The following is a 21,611-nucleotide window of genomic DNA, read 5'->3' on the forward strand; positions in this document are numbered from 1 at the left end:
GAGGAACAACTTTCCCAAATGTTCGGAAAATACAAAATACAAGTTGACCGTTATTTTTACAGAAAAGTGTACTTCAAATATTGTACAATATATACACTATATTGCCAAAAGTATTTGGCCACCAATCCAATTAATCAGAATCAGCTGTCCTAATCACTTGGCCCGGCCACAGGTGTATAAAATCAAGCACTTAGGCATGGAGACTGTTTCTACAAACATTTGTGAAAGAATGGGCCGCTCTCAGGAGCTCAGTGATTTCCAGCGTGGAACTGTCACAGGTGCAACAAATACAGTCGAGAAATTTCCTTGCTCCTAAATATTCCAAAGTCAACTGTCGGCTTTATTATAACAAAAGTGAAGAGTTTGTAAACAGCAACTCAGCCACCAAGTGGTAGACCACGTAAACTGACAGAGAGGGGTCAGCGGATGCTGAAGCGCATAGTGCAAAAACTTTCTGCACAGTCAGCTGCTACAGAGCTCCAAAATTCATGTGACTTTCCAATTAGCCCACGTACAGTACGCAGAGAGCTTCATGGAATAGGTTTCCATGGCCCAGCAGCTGCATCTAAGCCATACATCACCAAGTCTAATGCAGTGGTGTAAAGCACGTCGCCACTGGACTCTAGAGCAGTGGAGATGCCTTCTCTGGAGTGATGAATCACGCTTTTCCATCTGGCAATCTGATGGATGAGTCTGGGTTTGGAGGTTGCCAGGAGAACGCTACATTTCGGACTGCATTGTGCCGAGTCTAGCCGCTAGGCCACCCCCTGAGAACGGTAGGTTGTGAGTTCAAACCCCGGCCGAGTCATACCAAAGACTATAAAAATTGGACCCATTACCTCCCTGCTTGGCACTCAGCATCAAGGGTTGGAATTGGGGGTTAAATCACCAAAACGATTCCTGGGCGCAGCCACCGCTGCTGCTCACTGCTCCCTTCACTTCCCAGGGGGTGAACAAGGGGATGGGTCAAATGCAGAGGTCAAATGTCACCACACCTAGTGTGTGTGACAATCATTGGTACTTTAACTTTTAACTTAAATTTGGTGGAGGAAGAATTATGGTCTATTCAGGTGTACTGGAGAGGAGGCTACGCCGGATAGTCGAACCTCGGATTCAGGAGGAACAGTGTGGTTTTCGTCCTGGTCGTGGAACTGTGGACCAGCTCTATACTCTCGGCAGGGTCCTTGAGGGTGCATGGGAGTTTGCCCAACCAGTCTGCATGTGCTTTGTAGACTTGGAGAAGGCATTCGACCGTGTACCCCGGGAAGTCCTGTGGGGAGTGCTCAGAGAGTATGGGGTAACGGATTGTCTTATTGTGGCAGTTCGCTCCCTGTATAATCAGTGTCAGAGCTTGGTCCGCATTGCCGGCAGTAAGTCGGACACGTTTCCAGTGAGGGTTGGACTCCGCCAAGGCTGCCCTTTGTCACCGATTCTGTTCATAACCTTTATGGACAGAATTTCTAGGCGCAGTCAGGGCGTTCAGGGTATCTGGTTTGGTGGCTGCAGGATTAGGTCTCTGCTATTTGCAGATGATGTGGTCCTGATGGCTTCCTCCGGCCAAGATCTTCAGCTCTCACTGGATCGGTTCGCAGCCGAGTGTGAAGCGACTGGGATGGGAATCAGCACCTCCAAGTCCGAGTCCATGGTTCTCTCCCGGAAAAGGGTGGAGTGCCATCTCCGGGTTGGGGAGGAGATCTTGCCCCAAGTGGAGGAGTTCAAGTACCTCGGAGTCTTGTTCACGAGTGGGGGAAGAGTGGATCGTGAGATCGACAGGCGGATCGGTGCGGCGTCTTCAGTAATGCGGACGCTGTATCGATCCGTTGTGGTAAGAAGGAGCTGAGCCGGAAGGCAAAGCTCTCGATTTACCGGTCGAGCTACGTTCCCATCCTCACCTATGGTCATGAGCTTTGGGTCATGACCGAAAGGACAAGATCACGGGTACAAGCGGCCGAAATGAGTTTCCTCCGCCGAGTGGCGGGGCTCTCCCTTAGAGATAGGGTGAGAAGCTCTGTCATTCGGGGGGAGCTCAAAGTAAAGCCGCTGCTCCTCCACATCGAGAGGAGCCAGATGAGGTGGTTCGGGCATCTGGTCAGGATGCCACCCGAACGCCTCCCTAGGAAGGTGTTTCGGGCACGTCCGACCGGTAGGAGGCCACGGGGAAGACCCAGGACACGCTGGGAAGACTATCTCTCCCGGCTGGCCTGGGAACGCCTCGGGATCCCCCGGGAGGAGCTGGACGAAGTGGCTGGGGAGAGGGAAGTCTGGGCTTCCCTGCTTAAGCTGCTGCCCCCGCGACCCGATCTCGGATAAGCGGAAGAAGATGGATGGATGGATGGAAGAATTATGGTGTGGAGTTGTTTTGCAGGAGTTGGGCTTGGCTCTTTAGTTCCAGTGAAAGGAACTTTGAATGCTCCAGGATACCAAAACATTTTGGACAATTCCATGCTCCCAACCTTGTGGGAACAGTTTAGAGCGGGCCTCAACATGACTGTGCACCAGTGCACAAAGCAAGGTCCATAAAGACATGGACATGGACAGTCTGTCTGCACAGAGTCCTGACCTGAACGATAGAACACCTTTGGGATGAATTACAACAGAGACTGAGGAGCCAGGCTTTCTCGACCAACATTAGTGTGTGACCTCACCAATGCGCTTTTGGAAGAATGGTGGAAAATTCCTTTAAACACACTCCATCCGCAACCTTGTGGACAGCCTTCCCAGCAGAGTTGAAGCTGTTATAGCTGCAAAAGGTGGACCGACATCATATTGAACCCTATGTGTTAGGAATGGGATGGCACTTCAAGTTCATATGTGAGTCAAGACAGGTGCCAAATACTTTTTGGCAATATAGTGTATATAGGGACAACGTTTTAAGTATACAACCTACACCTTTTAAAAGTATTTCCAACCTCACCTTGAACCAATGAATGGCACAAACACACTAACAAAAAAGTAATTGAAGAAAAATCACAGATATAGGAGAAAATAACTCAAGACATCTGAAAAAACATTCTCTCTCGACCCAAAACCGATAAAACACCGATATTTGGATCTACCCACCCACCTGCTAACACCATACTTGCCAACCCTACCGGATTTTCCGGGAGACTCCCGAAATTCAGCACCTCTCCCGAAAACCTCCCGGGACAAATTTTCTCCCGAAAGTCTCCCGAAATTCAGGCGGAGCTGGAGGCCAAGCCCCCCCCTTCACGTCCGCTTTCCCACAATATAAACAGCGTGCCTGCCCAATCACATTCTAACTGTAGAATGATCGAGGGCGAGTTCTTGGTTTCTTATGTGGGTTTGTTGTTAGGCAGTTTCATTAACGTCCTCCCAGCGCGGCAACAACACACAACAGCAGGTCACGTTTTCGTCTACCGTAAAGCAGTTTGTCTGCCGTAAACAGCAATGTTGTGACACTCTTAAACAGGACAATACTACCATCTACTGCACATGCATATGTGACAATAACATCTATGGCTTTTAGAGAGTGCAGTGCACAACTGCGCACACAACAAGGAGACGAAGCAGAATGCATCATCAGAGAGGGTGTTCAGCATGGTTAGAAAAATAGTGACAGAGAATAGAACAAGGATGGACAATTCAACCCTTAACTCAACAATGAGTAGATGAGTGTTGTGTGTGTGTATATGTGTAAATAAATGAACACTGAAATTCAAGTATTTCTCTTATTTGTATATATATATATATATATATATAATAAAATAAATATATATATATATATATATATATATATATATATATATATATATATATATATATATATATATATATATATATATATAGCTAGAATTCACTGAAAGTCAAGTATTTCTTATATATACTTGGTATTTCTTATATATACTTGGTGAATTCTAGCTGTAAATATACTCCTCCCCTCTTGGCCACGCCCCCAGCCACGACCCCCCAGCCACGACCCCCCACCTCCCGAAATCGGAGGTCTCAAGGTTGGCAAGTATGGCTAACAGGGGCGCCGAAAAGGGGGGGTAAAGGAGACGGATTCTAGGGGCCCAGAGAGGCCCCTAATGATGATGAAATTATAATGGCCCTGTAAAGATTATTTTCATGGGGCCCAAAATCCCTAGCGGCGCCCCTGATGGCTAACACACACAATCAGTGTGCGTCACCAAAAATCCCCACGTCATTAGTTGAATGACGCGCTCTTTATATCGTCACATCATGGTGGCGCCACAAGGACTCACGTCCGGCCTGTCATACAAGTGAAGGACTGTGTGTGCAGCGGCCAGCAGCCTCCTCCAACCTCCGCCTGGACTGAAACAAGCTCCACCAAAAGCCAGCCATCATCTGCGGAATTGCCTCTTCTCGCAGCCATCCATGACATTCTTCAGGCTCACATTCAAGTGCTTCGTCGACGGCTTCTGAGTCTCCCCCAGCCCGCGGACACAACCCACTCGGCCGCGTCTCTTGGTTGAGCTAACGTGAGGCTGCGTCGTCAAAAAAACTGCGTGACATTCATTTGAGTGTTTCTGTAGAAAGTTGGGGGTCAAACGCCGAAAAGTGTAGCGACACACATCTTACCTGTTGTGACTCAGTGCGTGTCCAAAGGTATGGGGGAGAATACTCAAGGTAGGAATGTTATTTTAAAGCACCGTTTGACAAGAATTCACACAATTACCACAAAGACATGCATTTGTTTTTCTCACAACCTAAAAAACGTTGTGATTGATTGAAATTTGTATTAGTAGATTGCACAGTACAGTACATATTCCGTACAATTGACCACTAAATGGTAACACCCGAATACGTTTTTCAACTTGTTTAAGTTGGGGTCCACTTTAATTGATTCATGAGCCAGATATATACTATCAAATATATACTTGCACCTGGGGATAGGTTGATTGGCAACACCAAATTGGCCCTAGTGTGTGAATGTGAGTGTGAATGTTGTCTGTCTATCTGTGTTGGCCCTGTGATGTGGTGGCGACTTGTCTAGGGTGTACCCCGCCTTCCGCTCGAATGTAGCTGAGATAGGCTCCAGCACCCGCCGCTACCCCGAAGGGAATAAGCGGTAGAAAATGGATGGATGGATATACTAACATCATAATACAGTCATCACACAAGATAATCATCAGAGTATATACATTGAATTATTTACATTATTTACAATCCGGGGTGTGGGATATGGAGGGGGGTTAGTTTTGGTTGGTATCAACACTTCAGTCATCAACAATCAGCATCAACAATTGCATCATCAGAGAAATGGACATTGAAACAGTGTAGGACTGACTTGGTAGGATTTGTACAGCAAGTAGTGGACACAGAGAGAGATCAGAAAGTATAAGAAAAAGTGACTACATTTGATTATTTACAATCCGAAGAGGTATTATGTGGAAGGGGGAGGGTGTTAGTTTAGGGTTGAAGTTACCTGGAGGTGTTCTTTTAGTGCGGTTTTGAAGGAGGATAGAGATGCCCTTTCTTTTACACCTGTTGGGAGTGCATTCCATATTGATGTGGCATAGAAAGAGAATGAGTTAAGACCTTTGTTAGATCAAATCTGGGTTTAACGTGGTTAGTGGAGCTCCCCCTGGTGTTGTGGTTATGGCGGTCATTAAGGAAGTAGTTTGACTTGTACTTCGGTATCAGGGAGGTGTACCGGATTTTATAGACTAGGCTCAGTGCAAGTTGTTTTACTCTGTCCTCCACCCTGAGCCAGCCCACTTTGGAGAAGTGGGTAGGAGTGAGATGTGATCTGGGGTGGAGGTCTAGAAGTAATCTGACTAGCTTGTTCTGGGATGTTTGGAGTCTAGATTTGAGGGATTTGGAGGTGCTAGGGTGATAAATATAGGAATTTGTGTGACAAACATGAACTCAAAACAGTGATTACATCTCCATGTTTACATACATTTTCTTGAAACGTGGATATACATTAGAATAGTCAGTGCACAGCTTGTAAAGGTTTAAAACAGTGTCAAAATCAAGGCCGGATTTGGGTATTCACATCATTGTATTTGGTCTGACATTGGCCTGACATTTTTTCTGTGGTCCGTCATATCATTTTATATGGTCTGCCGCCACATGGTTTCGTTTAAAAATGCCTCACACATCATTCAATGATGGTCCCTCGCGTCATAATGTGGCCCGACATCGTTTTATGTGGTCCGGCATGTAATTTTATGTAGTCCGCCACGTTTAATGTCTCAACACATAATTTAAACTTGGCCCGCCACGTCATTTTGTGTTGCGGTTACATTATTTTATGTGGTCCGCCACGTCATGTAATGAGCCCTACTACATAATTTTATGTTGCCTGCCACATTATCTAAATGGTCCGCTACCTCCTTTAACGTGCCGTCCCGCCTTGTCATTTTAATTGATCCACCACAATTTATGTTGCCCACCACATCATTCTTAGTGGTCCACCACGTCATTATGTGGCCCGCCGGGTCATTGCGTGGCTCACCCGCCACATGTTATGTGGTCCGCCAGATAATTTTATGTGATCTGCTACATCAATGACAGCGACATCTTTAAATCTGGCCTGACATATATTCTATGTTGTCTGCCCTGTCGTTTTATGCAGTCTGCCACATGGTTTTTGAGACCATCCACCTCACTTAGGGTGGTTCGCCACATCCGTTTAATGTGGCCTGACTCATTTAAAAATGGTCGCACACATAATTTAATGTTGTCTGACACATCATTTTATGTGGGCAGCCACATGACTTCATTTTATGTGGGCAGCCACATGACTTAATGTAGTCCGCCACGTTTAATGTGTCTCAACACATCATTTAAAATGGCCTGCCACATTAAACTTGGCCCGCCACATCATTTTGTGTTGCCTTTATGTTATTTTGTGGTCCGCCACATCATGTAATGAGCCCTACCAAATCATTTTATGTGGCCTGCCACATCTGAAGGGTCCGCTACCCCATTTAACATGTCATTTTATTTGATCCACCACATCAATTTAAGGTTGCCTGCCACATCATCTAAATGGTCCGCTACCCCCATTTAACGTGCTGTCCCGCCTTGTCATTTTATTTGACCCACCACATTTTATGTTGCCCGCCACATCATTGTATTCAATAATTACATCTAATCTATTTAGAGTTTACAACTGTGTCAAATTATATGAAACCATGTGGAATTCACAAAAAGTATTATTTATTTAGATAAGTACTAACCAAATATACTGCATAAAAATGTTCCCTGTACTTCTTGTGCGGCTGCACGTCTGGCTGGGCCCCACGTCCGTGTAGGCACATTGTCACGAAACACAAAAGTTAAGGAGGCACTTCTTCCTATTAGGCTGTAGGTTGGCAGAGTGACCTGTGCTGGTCATTACAACCAATAACAGTGCATCTTAGGTTATGGCTCTCACTGTGGACATATTTTTGTTTGGGCTACAAACACGCTTCTACAAAAAAAAACGTCAGCCAGAAAACATTTACCCTAAATGGAGATACCCGCTGATGTAACAAGTTGGCATATGTCTCAAATCGGGGCAAAACTCAATTGTTTGGAACAAGGCAAAATTGTTTTATAAATATCTCAACACCTCCATGGTTTGAATTCAAATTTAATGCAACTTTTGGGGATCCCAAACACACAAAAACTGGTGCCAACATGCAATAAAATAAAATCCTATTCCCCTTTTAAAATTAAGGACTGTTTATTCACCTTGAGCTGATAGTACTGTGCATAAGTCTGTCTGCCAGCACTTTCAATTAGGGATTTTGAGAGACACTAGACTAAAACAACAAATGTTTACAGGATAGATTCTAACAATGTAGGGACATAGGCACAATACAACTATATTCATTTATATTGAGCATACATCACACTGAAAAGAAATACAAGTGTTTTGTCTACCCATATTGTCCAGGTGAACTCGGCCACACACAGATGGAAGCAGGGGACTTGTCTGAAACAGAGGATGAGGAATCAGCTCACCCTCTGCGGCCTGTGCCTAGTGCGGGTCCAGGGCATGGTGAGGGTGGAAGAGTGAGCCAAGATGGAAGTAATAAGGCTGTTGCAGTACCAGTGGTGGAGAGAGTAACCTGGACCAGACAAATGGACTTCATCATGTCGTGTGTAGGATTTGCTGTAGGCCTGGGCAATGTGTGGCGCTTCCCTTACCTTTGCTACAAGAACGGAGGAGGTAAGCTTTTCTGGCCTTATGTGCTATCAAATTGTTACTGAAAAAACAGGATTTGATAACAGTAGATTTTATTTTACTATTGTTGTTGACTGAGTAATTAGCGATTGTTGACTGAACCACACTGTAACAAGTTGTTTTTTTTAATAGTAAGTCTTTGTCATCATGTAAACCTCTCTGTTCTGGCATTAGGAACAAAACACAATTATACTTTGATAAATGATTATAGGTATTGCATGTTAGACATGATGGTGGTTTTAACTCCTAACTAACTTCCCAATAGTGAACCAGCAAACTGCTCAAATAATAAGTTGTATTCTAACTCCACCTGCCTTTCACTGTATATTGGATGTGTGCACCGCATGACAAGTTGTTGTCATTGCAGGCGTGTTTCTTATCCCCTACCTGCTGATAGTTTTCTTTGGGGGCATACCAGTATTTTTCTTGGAAATCGCTCTGGGACAGTTCATGAAGCAGGGAGGGGTCTCTGCCTGGAACATAGTACCTCTTTTCAAAGGTACTTTTTTAATAAAAGGCTGTAGGAGTAAGGCATGGCAGTTCACTGATCATGTTGTCTTGTTTGCTATACTAGGTCTTGGCCTGGCATCAATGGTGATTGTGTTTTTCTGCAACACCTACTACATCATGATTCTTGTGTGGGGGCTCTACTTTCTCTGCCATTCTTTCACCAATCCACTGCCATGGGCCACCTGTGGACACCCCTGGAACACTCCCAAATGCACAGAGGACTTCCATCGCACCTGCCAAAACAGTTCTCAAGACATGAATCACAGCTGTATAGAGACTGATGGCATGCGCTCCCCAGTCCTGGAGTTTTGGGAGTATGCCATCTCTTACTTTAAATTGTGTTAGAGGTTAATCAGTTTTTTCTAAAAGTCCTATTTAACGATGTCAACTCATTAGTGTAAAACGGTAAACCTTTTTCAATGGGCTCTTGTTTTTTCCTCATAGGCGTAAAGTTCTCCGTCTGTCTAGTGGGATTCATCAGCCCGGTAGCATCAACTTTGAGGTTGTGCCATGTCTTATTGCCACTTGGATCATTGTTTATTTCTGCATATGGAAAGGAGTTAAATCCACAGGAAAGGTAGGTCACATCTTAATACTTTGTTATAGTTTTTTATTATGCTAGAAATTTTACTTGCAGTTCACAGTAAATGGCTAACTTTAGAATAAAGAGCCGATAGTATCTCCAACCCCATTGTTTAGAGAATGATCCATGTGTTTGCAGCCATACCCAATAGAATATATATAATACAGTGTACATATAATACAATAGAATATAGTGTATAGAATAGGATACTTTCTATACACCTGGTGAAAGTGGAGACATGACATTCTTTGAAAGAGGACATCTAATTCTAGCCTCATTTGATACAATTATCTTAAAAACTGAACGATGATTTGAGAATCAAAACAATCAGGCACATTATAAAAGGGGTTTCAGAAAAGTTCCAGGACTGTTAATGTTGACTGTCAATGTGAGGGGCATGGTCCACTGAATTCCTTCCGCAGGGCCAGACGATCAACAAGAACATGTACAAATATATTCTGTAGCATTTGCTTTTTCAGTGCGCGAGAAGAGGCGAGAGTTGTGGCAGAACAAACATGCCTGCTCACAATACCGTAAGATTCCGACAAATCCTTGCCGAGAAGAACACTCATGCTGGACAAGCTTTCTACTCACCCAAATTGGCTACATGTGATCTTTTTCCTCTTTCCCAAACTCAAAGGTGTGATCAAAGGGGATCTGTTTTGAAGACATAGACAACATCAAGATAGCCGTGATGACAGAGCTATGGAGGATCCTGGAAGAATCCTTATAAAAGAGTGCATGACAGAGAATGCTACAAAGTGGTTTTAGACCAGTGGTTCTTAACCTTGTTGGAGGTACCGAACCCCACCAGTTTCATATGCGCATTCACCGAACCCTTTAGTGAAAATAAAATGTAGGTTTTTTTTCAAATTCAAGACAGTTATGTTTTTGGTAACACTTTAGTATGGGGAATATATTCTAACTTAATTTAGAGTTTTTTGGACACTAGGGGAACATATTCTAAGTAACAAAGACTTAATTTAGAGTTATTTGGTTAGGGTTAGGGTTAGAAGGTTAGGGCCAGGGTTAGAGGGTTAGGGTTATAATAAGGCCATGCCGAATAAGGCATTAATAAGTAATAATGACTAGTTAAGAGCCAATATGTTACTAATTTGCATGTTAATAAGCAACTAATTATTTGGTGAATATGTTCCCCATACTAAAGTCTTAAATGTTTTTTTACTGGTGCACAAAATGAACCGTGCATGAACATCACATTGTTCAAAGAACAACCAACACAGTGCATAAACTCACAACAAATTACACACCTGCAAATCAGTCTGACTTCTGCTGTTGCCGTATCCGTAAGTATGTCGATAGGGAGACGTTTTTATTTACACGATGAGTCGGGTGTGTTTTGACCTCCGCCGAACCCCTGAGGCCGACTCACCGAACCCCGAGGGTTCGATCGAACCCAGGTTAAAAACAACTTTGTTAGACTCCAGAGCAATTACCTTCAATGAGAAAACCTGTAGTCTTGATTTGAAATACGAATTTAAGAAAACTTTTGTGACACCAGTCCAGGAACTTTTTTGACACTGCTTGTAAATATTTGCTCCTCTAAGATTCCTTCAAATATTAGTTTGAACTTCATCAAATTCAACAAATGTCCTCATTGTGTATTTCTTCTAGGTTGTATACTTCACAGCTCTGTTCCCTTATGTGGTTCTGGTTATTCTGTTGGCCCATGCCGTCACCTTACCTGGAGCTTCAAATGGAATTATATACTACCTGAAACCAAATTGGTCCAAACTGGGAGAAGCACAGGTATGACTAATATTTAATAATTTTAGGCAGCGAAACGAAAGCTTGGCTGAGTTTCTCATCCATTCTGTGCTTCAATACATTGTTACTCTGCTGTAGGTATGGATTGATGCTGGTACACAGATTTTCTTCTCCTATGCCATCGGACTCGGTGCCCTGACGGCGCTGGGCAGCTACAACCGCTTCCATTACGACTGTTACCAGTGAGTCAATACTATGTTTGAGAAGAAAACAGCACTGCAACAGCACAGTCACTGGTGTCATAGCTTTTTTTGTTTTGTTTTTTTGTTCTATTTGTGGAAAGTAACACTTTTACTCCTTCACACTAAAAATGGGAAAAAAAATCCTCCCCATTCCTTGTTGCCAATGCTATTATTTTTGTGTGATCACTTTTATTAAACCCCAAAGTTAACCCCATCATTGATTGACTTGAAATTTCTCATACAGCCTAATGTGCTACAAAACACAGGCAGTAACTTTAGGGTGCTTAGTTGAATCAACACAAAATGTCCCATCTATTTAGATATATTTTCCCAATAAAAGTTGAAGTGAGATTTTCACCACGCTAATGTCGTGATCAAACTTTCTGGAGAGCAAAGAGTTTGAAAACATTTAATTTTAATAGTCTGTATAGAAAGTGATTTCTTACCTCAACATCCATTTTATTATGTAATATATATATATGAGCATCAGGATTTGTATCTGCAGCATTTTATTAATTACTTTAATAATTTTTACTATTTAGCAACTTTTGTCACATTATTGTCCATTGTTTTCCTTTTGGCGACAATGGAAAGTAACTTGCGAATTAATTTTGTACCAGGTTGCACAACAGCAAAGCAGTTAAAGGAGACTTTTGAGTTTGTTAGTAGTAATTTGAGATATTTTTGATTAAGCAGTAACTTAATGTGTGTACACCTTCCGCCCTCAGACATTGAGCCAGACCTAAATTTGCTTTGCAGCATTACACCACTAACGGCTAAAATATAAAATGAAGCATATGTTCCTCAGTTGTAATCCATCCTTTTCTGTGTCTCCTTAGAGATGCATTTGTGCTGGCTGCCATTAATAGTGGAACCAGCTTCTTTGCAGGCTTTGTTGTGTTTTCTGTGTTGGGCTTCATGGCGGCAGAGCAAGGTGTGGACATCAGTAAGGTAGCTGAGAGTGGTAAGTGTACAGCTTTTCCAAATTAGAGCTAGTACTGCGTATTCTGTAGATGTTGTATACACATGACTGATGTGATTGTGTAGGTCCGGGCCTGGCCTTTATAGCATACCCCAAGGCTGTGACTTTGATGCCCCTGGCACCATTCTGGGCTGCACTCTTCTTTTTTATGTTACTTATATTGGGCCTGGACAGTCAGGTAAGATGAGTTGGCCTAACACTTTAGTTCCACCATCTTTTCTGTTTGTTGACTACATTTCCCTTCTCCATTTATTTCAGTTTGTTGGGGTAGAGGGTTTGGTAACCGGAATCATGGACATGCTTCCTCCAAAATTTGCTCAGGGCTACTTGCGACGAGAGGCAGTAGCAGCCATCTGCTGTATCATCTGTTTTATCATTGACTTGTCCATGGTCACAGAGGTACAATTTCCTTAGTTTTATTACTTTGACCTGTCTCTATATGATGGGAGGTTGTACAACTATTTGGAAGCTGACAGTAGTGGCGTTGAACGGGCGATCTGTGTCCAAGAAAGTCAAGCATTTCTGCCATTGGACAAGTACTGTAGCTCCCACATCTTTCATTATACAAAACCCTATTTGACCCTTCAGAGTCACTATAGTGTCATTAAGGGTTTTTTAATCTCTCTAAGAACCTAACCTTGAGGGTCTCAGATGAATGACAGACAGAGCCTCGCCTCTTATAAATAGTGGTGGGGAAAGCAAGACAACCAATACTCTTAAGATCCTGTTGCAACTCTGGAAATCTGTTTTTTCTTAATTACGACTCCTTTTACTGCAGTAGTTATGATACCACTGCTTACATTACTTCATTTGATAAACTCTGGCTAAGAATCACAAAAAATTCAAATGAAATGAAGGCACTTGTGATTTACAAGACTGTATGGATGAGTAACTCAGTTGAAAATCTGAATTGCTTAAAGTGCAAAGTTTTTTAGTTATGCTATAGTGTTCAGCCTTCAGGTGTTTTGGGCCTCATGGAGTTGCTTTATAGAGCCCTATTCTGCTGTTAGCGCTTAAGTGTTTTTCTACGCACTTGAAGTTTCTCTTTGTATTCTCCTATCCAGCCGCTGGACACGCCAATACCACATAAAGGAGACACAAGTGTGTAAGTTGTGAGTGAAGGCAGGCTAATATGATTAATTTAAAGGGGCTGTTTGCAACTTCCTCAGTGTTACATTTTTCAAACCAGAAAATAACTCCACCGGATATCTATGTAACCATTAGTGGTTTAACAGAGCATATAACATTTCTAAAGTGTCTATATTTTTCACAACTAATTATATGAAATAAATATTGCTCATCAGACCAAGGAATTTGGTGTTCAGGCTTGTCACATAGTCCTCCCATGCCACACGCACACGGAAAAACAGTAATTTATTCGGCCCCGTTTACACTAAGGCGGCTAAGATTATCCAGGGTAAATCACACCTAACCTTATCCATATCCACTCACAACAATGCCACCGTTTAAGACCCCGCCCCCTCCATCCGCCGGCGCAACGCGACCTAGTACGCATGCGCGAAAAAAGAAAAAAAACGTCCATCTGCTCTCCAGTAGAAGACTTTACTTAACTGAAGTTATTTAAAAGAACTATATTGTAAACAGTTTGCTGTGCATTTTACATGTGTTTGCTGTGTTTTGTGTGCAAGTTTTTAAATTAAAATATATCTCCTTTGAACGATATCCAGTGTTGTGGTATTTCAATCAACTAGAATACAGTGTGCTGTGGGGCCCTATTGTAGTGAATCACACCTGAGCCATCATAAATTAATCAAATCTTTAATCGACATGAGAAAGTAGACAATGCGATAAAGAACATTTTACAACAATTAATCGAGACAGAATACCCAAAGTATTGTTGTTGTGAGTTGACTCCGCCGTTGGGGTATTCTTTCGTGAGATGCTGTCAGGGATAAGCTGGGTCACCCCGAAGAAAAAAAGGGACCGGATCTTCATCTTCCAGCAGTTGTTTGGGACATGAGGGTTTGGTTCCATCTCGCAGCTGCGCGCTAATGGCGGAGTTAGTGAAGATGCAGGCATCATGCACGCTGCCTCGCTGCCTGGCCATTTCACTGTCACATCCATAAAGCAATATTTGTAGTCACACACTGGCTATATCACATCCACGGGAGGAAGGGACAAAGTTTTTTGGTAAATAGAATCACAGCCGACACAGACATTTGAAAGTTCTATTGCCGTCTGAGAAGTGTTGTATCCGAAATAGCTGCAATCGCCCGTTGCCTTCTCTTAAGGTATTGATGTGTGATTTGCAAAAGCGCCTGTACATGTGGAAGGAGAAACACGGGCATGTCTGGATGATCCGCCTCCATGTTTGTTATGAAGCTGCCTGTTGCGCGTTCTTTCTGATGTCTTTTCCTGTGTGGAGCGCAGGCTGTCTGGCGTCACTTCATGTGTGGGCGTGGTCTTCCTGGCGTCACTTCTTCTCCGAATTCACTTTGTAAACGATCAATGAGTCCATACAAAGCTAAGTGCCGGAGATTCAAGGATTACACGGCTGACTTACCCGTGTAAAAATTTGTCTGAGGAGGAGGACCTTAAACGCTGGTTTTGTTTGGCTGAAATGGTACTTAGGCTAAATAATTATTCGTTTAAGGGGTTAAACGCCTTAGTGTAGCCATGGCCTTAGTAATGGTGAAAAATGTAGACAGTTTTAACACAAATGTGTTCTGTTAAACCACTAATACTAACACTAGTAGCCAATGGTGTTCTTGTTGTATTTTGTGATTTAAAAAATGCAACTGTGAGCAAGTTGCAAACATCCCCTTTTAATTGAAACTAATTGTCAAGTCATGGAAACCGTTTTTAAAAACTTGAAAACCTTGAAAATTATCTCTCTATGGTACACTTAATAATGATGAAAAAGTTTATATCTATGATTACGCAAGATTAATTTTGAGTTTACTATTACCGTATTTTTCGGCGTATAAGTCGCACCGGAGTATAAGTCGCACCTGCCAAAAATGCATGATAAAAAAGGAAAAAAACATAAGTTGCACTGGAGCCCGGCCAAACTATGAAAAAAACTGCGTCTTATTGTCCGAAAAATACGGTAATCAAGATTCCCTTTTTAATTGTTTAAAAGCCCTACTTAGAATACATTGGAAAGTTAGCGTTCTCAAGGCATTCCGCATAAAAGTTGCAAACAGCCCATTTAACAAGCTATGTGAAAATCAAATCATGGAACATGGAGTTTCTCCAACACTTGTGAATGTCATTGAAATATGTGAAATAGATAACACTTTAAATTTTAAAAGGCTGTATCCATCTAGGTCATGCATGTGTGTGTGTGTGTGTGTGTGTGTGTGTGTGTGTGTGTGTGTGTGTGTGTGTGTGTGTGTGTGTGTGTGTGTGTGTGTGTGTGTGTGTGTGTGTGTGTGTGTGTGTGTGTGTGTGTGTGTGTGTGTGTGTGTGTGTGTGTGTGTGTGTGTGTGTGTGTGTGTGTGTGTGTGTGGAGCTATGGTGATCAGAGTGTGTATTTGCATGCTACAACAGAGTCTTCTTCCTGGCTGAATGTAACTCTGTAGTTAAAACTTTGTTTGACTTATTACAGCCACCCTGATGGTATGTGTGGTGTTAAGAGTTCTGTTTAGGACAACTGTGTCACAGTGTTGCATAGTTGGCTGTTGGCTAAATACCAGGATCCAGCGAATGCATGTGATGTGCAGGTAGGAAGTCTTCTAATTATCTACCAGGCCGTAGTGAGAACAGACAAGTTGTGCAGGAACTCAAGAAAGTAGAACCTTCACTGGGATATAGAAAACAATGAACCAGCATCTACGTGCAGGCATAGGCTACCTATAACCATTCGCAACTCTTGTACTTGTCTCCTTTATGAGTGGTGGGCGTGTCTGGGTGATGGATGGGAGACTAAGAATAAGAACCATGCGTAGCTTTAAGCGCATAGAAAAACACCTAGTGAAGTAAGGCTAATGGTTTGACCTGGTATGAAAGCTGTTGTAAGACTTGAAATAAAAGGTTTTAACTTCAAATTGTCAGTGCTAATATACTCTTCCTGCCAGGGAGGAATGTATGTCTTCCAGTTGTTTGACTACTATTCTGCCAGTGGTATCACTCTGCTGTGGCAGGCTTTCTGGGAGTGTGTGGTGATTGCTTGGGTTTATGGTGAGATATAGGCTTTGCATTTAATGCATCTTCCTGGCACAGAAAGTCATATGACATAAACTTTTCTGTACTGTGTGACCTTGACAGGCGCAGACCGTTTCATGGATGATGTGGCTCGTATGATTGGTTATCAGCCTCTACCTTACATGAAGTGGTGCTGGTCCTACATCACGCCCCTTGTTTGTGTAGTAAGTTATATTTTCTTTCCATATTTTTTGCACTGCAGCGGTATAATATATTGGACATTTACTGTATGTGTGCCTCCAGGGAGTGTTCCTTTTCCATGTGGTGAACTTCAAGCGCCTAACCTACAACACTGTGTACACCTACCCATTATGGGGTGAAATGCTTGGCTGGGCATTGGCTCTTTCCTCTATGCTTTGTATTCCACTTACTGTTATCTTCAAGTTGCTGCGCTGCAAAGGATCACTGCGTGAGGTCAGTATGGTTGTCTGCATGTCCAGGCATGTTTTATTTGTTTGTGCATTTGTCTTCACACATTTAAAAAGTCTGTTGGAACGTATCTACTTGCATATGGCCCTCTTTTCCTGTGTCTCATTATAAGTACTCATTAGACCACTGTTTACTGAACCACTCACTATCCATTTGGATATGCAGCGGTGGACATACCTCAACACCCCACTTTGGGGCAGCCATCACCTGGAGTATCTTATCCCAGAGAATGAGGCCAAACTGCTGCCTGCAAGACCCAAGAATACTCATCTCTCCGAAAGTGTCATCTGATCTCAAAACCGCCATAAAGCACAAAACCCTTGTTGTCCTTTTGATATCAGCAAACACCCAAACTAATTCTACTAATACTTATAGGGGCTGTTTGCAACATGGACACAGATGCTTAGAGGGTGCTAACTTTCTAATGTACTTGAAATGTTATGTCCGACCCTCTTATGGCTTCTAGGACAAATGTATGTAACAAATGCACGCGCATTAGCTTTGGGTGTTGACAGCTAATAGCGATTCGGATAGGTAGCATTGGCTATTGAATGTATCATAACTACACAACTACAAATTGTTCGTTACTTCTCTTAGTGTGCACGCTGCCTGCGCGCCCCAATCGTTTCATTCTTGCCGAAAAAATATATATTACCTAAATTTAATAATTGCGAAAAATATAGACAATTGTAAAACAATCTGCTGTTAAACCACTAATGGCAACATGATAGCCAATGGTGTTTTTGTTATATTTTTAACTTAAAAAAATAACTGAGCAAGTGCAGACAGCCCCTTTAAATGGGAAACTCTTTGTCTGATGAGGGCTAAATCAGAGCACCCTGAGTTGTAAAAGGAATAGAAAAAAAGTGCAGGCAGAGAAATACAAAAATATCTCTAATGGACCTAACTTGTATTCTAATACTTATCATCGTGTGACTTCCAGTTTTAAATTTAAAATGCAGAAAAATAGTGTATGTTGAACTGAACCAAACTACACATATTCACAGAAAAATACATCCAAGTTTTCTTTCAAAGAACACTACCTGATTTACTATAACTGAAGTATTTTGTGGCCATTGTTGGGGGACCTATAATTTTTTTTTTTTACTTATAAATGTTACACAATGTTGGATATACTGTGTTAAACAATGCCCAAATGACAAATAAGGTTCATGCATTTGGTTGGGCCCTTTGTGATGTCACAGTCTGACAGATGTGATAATGCAGTCACTTTTAATTAATGCTCTCTGCCAGGTCCCGCCTCTCTGCTCTCTTCAGCCCATTTCTGGAGCCTTCAGTGTTGTTCCTTCTCGTTTCATGCTTCCCCGCCTGCTTTGATGCCAATAAAATACATCCATGTTTTACCTCCCCCCCCCCGATGCCAACGTTAGCTCAGCACTTGGCCATCTGCTGGACATAAAACAGTTCATCCGGACGGCGTTCACATCATCGCTGGGGATTTTAATAAAGCATGTCGGAAGAAGAGTACCAGCACATCAAATGTGCAACCAGCACGTTTAAATGTGCAACTGAGGAGAAAACACTCGATCATGTTTTCAAAAACAGACATGCCTACAGAGCAAGCCCCTCTCACACCTCGGAGACTCAGACCACCTCTCTCTGCTCCTCCACTCATGCTACACCCCCTTCAGGAGGCAAGCAAATACAGCCTCTCAAATCTTTAAAACCTGGCCTGAAAACACTCCTCCAGCTGCAGGACTGCTTTGCCTGCACACAGTGGAGCATTCTTGAAGAGTAGAATCTGGACACATTCACAGAGTCTGTCCTTTTACATCAAGAGCTGCGCAGAAAATGTCACAGGGAAGACGCATCTGGGTCTTCCCAAACAAGCCATGGATGACAAATGAAGTCCAGACTCTGATCAGAGCCCGTACTCAGCCTTTAGGACAGGACCGGGGTTCTCTATAGCACTGCCAGAGCCGACCTAAGGAGATGCATCAAAAAGACTAAGGACTCACAAAAGGAAAATGGAGGGATACTTGATGGACAATCACCCGCATCAGATGTGGAACGGCATCCAGACCTTGACTAACCACAGAGGCCACCGCTCTCCCACACTCCCCGGCAGCAGCAGGCTGGCAGAGGAGCTGAACGGCCTCCTTGCCTAGTTTGAGACCACCACCACACTTAGAGCTCAGCATTCAACACCATCATTCCGGGCATTCTTTACGACAAACTCCTGCAGCTTCAGGTCGTCTTTGTGAATTAGTGAATTTTTACACAGTGAAACCCATTATCTAAGTTACATTTAAACCAGTGTGGGTGGCACTGGGAGCAGGTGGGTAATACTAAGTTTGTGGAAGCGGGATCGAACCTGTAACCCTCAAGTTGCCGCTCTACCAACTGAGCCACGCCTAATTAAAAACTAGTCAGTGGGACACGGCCACCACCACTACTCCACACGTCGCACTGGATCTCCCCAAGCCTGCACCTTGTACACGAGCGACTACTCAGACCCACCCAACCAACCACATTATTAAATATGCAGAAGACACCGCCGTGGTTGGGCTCATCCGTGGTGAGGACGAGACAGTGTACAAGGCTGAGCAAAAGACTAAATTACTCAATATGGACTTCAGGATAGACAGACAGGATCTTACATACCCCACTCCTCATAAATGGAGAACAAGTGGAAACCGTCACCACCTTCAGGTTCTTGGGCACCCAAATCTCTTCTGACTTCTCCTGGACCTTTAACGTCATGCCCCTGGTGAAGAAGGCTCAACAGCAGCTGTGCTTCCTGCACGTCCCCCTGAACCACAACTTCGACACGGTTGCTGCTGGCCTTCTACCACTCTGGTGAGCGTCCAGACCTACAGTCTGGGAGTGGTACGCAGGCTCCACTGTTGAGAACAAAAGGGTGGTGCAGAGGGTCATAAACACTGCCCAAAAATCATCGGCTGCCCTCTGCTCACCCTGAAACACATCTCATCCTGCTGCCTCAGACAACCATGGCCATCACAGAAGACCCCTCACACAATGCTCGCTCCCTGTTTGTCCTGTTGCTCTTGAGAAGATGTTACAGGTCTATAAAATCCTGCAGCAGCAGGCTGACAAACAGCTTCCCCTGGAACTGCAAACACCCACAGACGCACATATGCACACACCCCCGAATACACTGACACAACTCCACCCATTACACCTACATCCCTACCTTGTAAACTTGCGCTTTTTATTGCACACTCTATGTATATCCATTGCACCTTCGGTATTTGATATATTTTGCGTTATCCTTCAGTTTTTACACATCGCGCTTTCAGTATTCATTTGTTCATAGCATTATTTTTTATAGCATTTGTCTGTTTTTAGTGCCATTTTCATGTTTTTGTCTGGGCTGTGCACAGTGGCTCTGGAGGAGCACATCCCCACCCTGCCAATCTTGTAACCCCTCAGTACAATGACAATAAAGGTGAATCTGAATCCATAGGGTACCAGCAAAAATGTACTAACATCAGGACCTCATGTGAAAGAATGACTTGCAGAGGGCTTCATCGACGCCTTCAAGTGCGCACAGGAGTGAGGAGCGTACTGTCACCCATTTCACCTGATGCACCCAAAATTATCCTAAGTGATTGAAATCATTGGTTTTCCGCAAAAAAGCCCAAAGTTCACCCGCATGAAACACATTTAAGAACCTCTGATTTGTGGCTATCAGGTCCCTATTGATGAAATCAATGGAAATAATTAAACACAGGGATGCAACTAAATTAATGATGGATTCACTTCAGTTTCCCTGTCACAACTAGAGGTGTCAATGTCAAAACATGTTTGCAGACTTTTCCTCGGCATTCAACATTCTCCAACCTCACGTGAGGTCCTGGCCAACCAACTCCTCTCCTCCCACTTAGCCACTTGTGTCTCCTGGATATCCTCACCCATAGGTCACAAGAGTGTCAACATCTTTTCCGACATATGACACACCTCATCTAGCTCCCTGCGGGTTGTGTGATCTCTCCCCTTTCCTGTTCATCCTCTGCACCAATGACTGTAAATCCACACAGCCCCATACCCATCTGATGAAATATGCTGATACTATTTTACTCCTCACAGCCTCATGGACCAGCCCTCCAGGAGTTTGTGGACTGCTGTGACAACTCATGTCTGGAGATGAATTTCATGGTTGTGACCTTCTCCAACAAGCAAAGGGTGCTTGCTACTGCAGTGATCACCACAATTCACGGTGAGCCATGGAAGTGGTTGAAGAATACAAATACCTAGGCACCACCTTTTGACAGTCTGCTGTCAAATATGTTTCTTCATTGAGAGCATCATGAAATTTTCAATCACTAGCTGGTTCCATTTAATCAGCCGTAAGGACAGAAACCGCCAACAGAAAACTCTGCTCTAAAGTAATTGGGACCCCTCTTAGATCTCTGCTGTCCGTGTAAGATCATCTTACATGCAGGCTACATCATACATGACCCCTCACATGCTCTGTTCTCGAAAGTTGAGTGAATACCATCTGGCCCAGGCTTTGCTGCATGGCCTGCAGAACTCAAAGGAGGTCAATTTTTGTAACGAAAGCAGTGCTACTCAACTTTCAGCATCAAACATGTACATTAAACCCCACTAATGTCACTGTATAACAAACCTGACTTGTTTTGTAATTCATTGTTGCCATTTTGCACCCTATAGTACCACTTTTCTTAGCACTAGTACTTCCGCATAGAGTATTCATATTTCATCATCTATTCTACTGATTCTATAAATATTTTGCATTTTTAATGTCCTACTTTGTCCATTATGTGCGTCTTGATTGTAAATAAACAAATGTTTTTGAATTCACGA

The 21,611-nt window shown here is 43.1% G+C and overlaps 1 protein-coding gene across 6 annotated transcripts; it reads left to right on the forward strand.

Moving 5' to 3' along the window:
• Positions 1-4,134: 4,134 nt before the first annotated feature.
• Positions 4,135-21,604, forward strand: LOC133619431 (sodium- and chloride-dependent creatine transporter 1-like). 6 transcript variants are annotated; one of them, XM_061980465.1, is made up of 14 exons: positions 4,140-4,608; positions 7,871-8,146; positions 8,529-8,660; positions 8,736-8,985; positions 9,116-9,248; positions 10,890-11,024; positions 11,121-11,224; positions 12,064-12,188; positions 12,272-12,384; positions 12,465-12,605; positions 16,247-16,349; positions 16,437-16,537; positions 16,617-16,787; positions 16,968-20,866. In XM_061980465.1, exons 1-14 carry the CDS (start codon positions 4,590-4,592, stop codon positions 17,091-17,093), a joined length of 1,929 nt encoding a protein of 642 aa, XP_061836449.1. In that variant the 5' UTR covers positions 4,140-4,589; the 3' UTR covers positions 17,094-20,866. The 6 variants fall into 6 exon arrangements, 5 of the variants coding, with proteins under 5 accessions (XP_072769451.1, XP_061836449.1, XP_072769450.1 ...); XM_061980447.2 differs by lacking the exon at positions 16,968-20,866 and adding an exon at positions 20,874-21,604 and having other exon boundaries at positions 4,151-4,608; XM_072913350.1 differs by having other exon boundaries at positions 4,135-4,608; positions 8,529-8,985.
• The last annotated feature ends 7 nt before the right edge of the window (positions 21,605-21,611 follow it).

The sequence above is a fragment of the Nerophis lumbriciformis genome, linkage group LG01 (assembly GCF_033978685.3).
Source record: "Nerophis lumbriciformis linkage group LG01, RoL_Nlum_v2.1, whole genome shotgun sequence".
Classification (NCBI taxonomy): Eukaryota; Metazoa; Chordata; class Actinopteri; order Syngnathiformes; family Syngnathidae; genus Nerophis; species Nerophis lumbriciformis.

Excerpts from the sequence above, each read along its gene's own strand:
- LOC133619431 (XM_072913348.1), top strand. Across the intron at positions 12,189-12,271 it reads CAGTAAGGTAGCTGAGAGTG|GTCCGGGCCTGGCCTTTATA; the intron begins GTAAGTGTACAG and ends GTGATTGTGTAG. Across the intron at positions 16,350-16,436 it reads GGTGATTGCTTGGGTTTATG|GCGCAGACCGTTTCATGGAT; the intron begins GTGAGATATAGG and ends TGACCTTGACAG.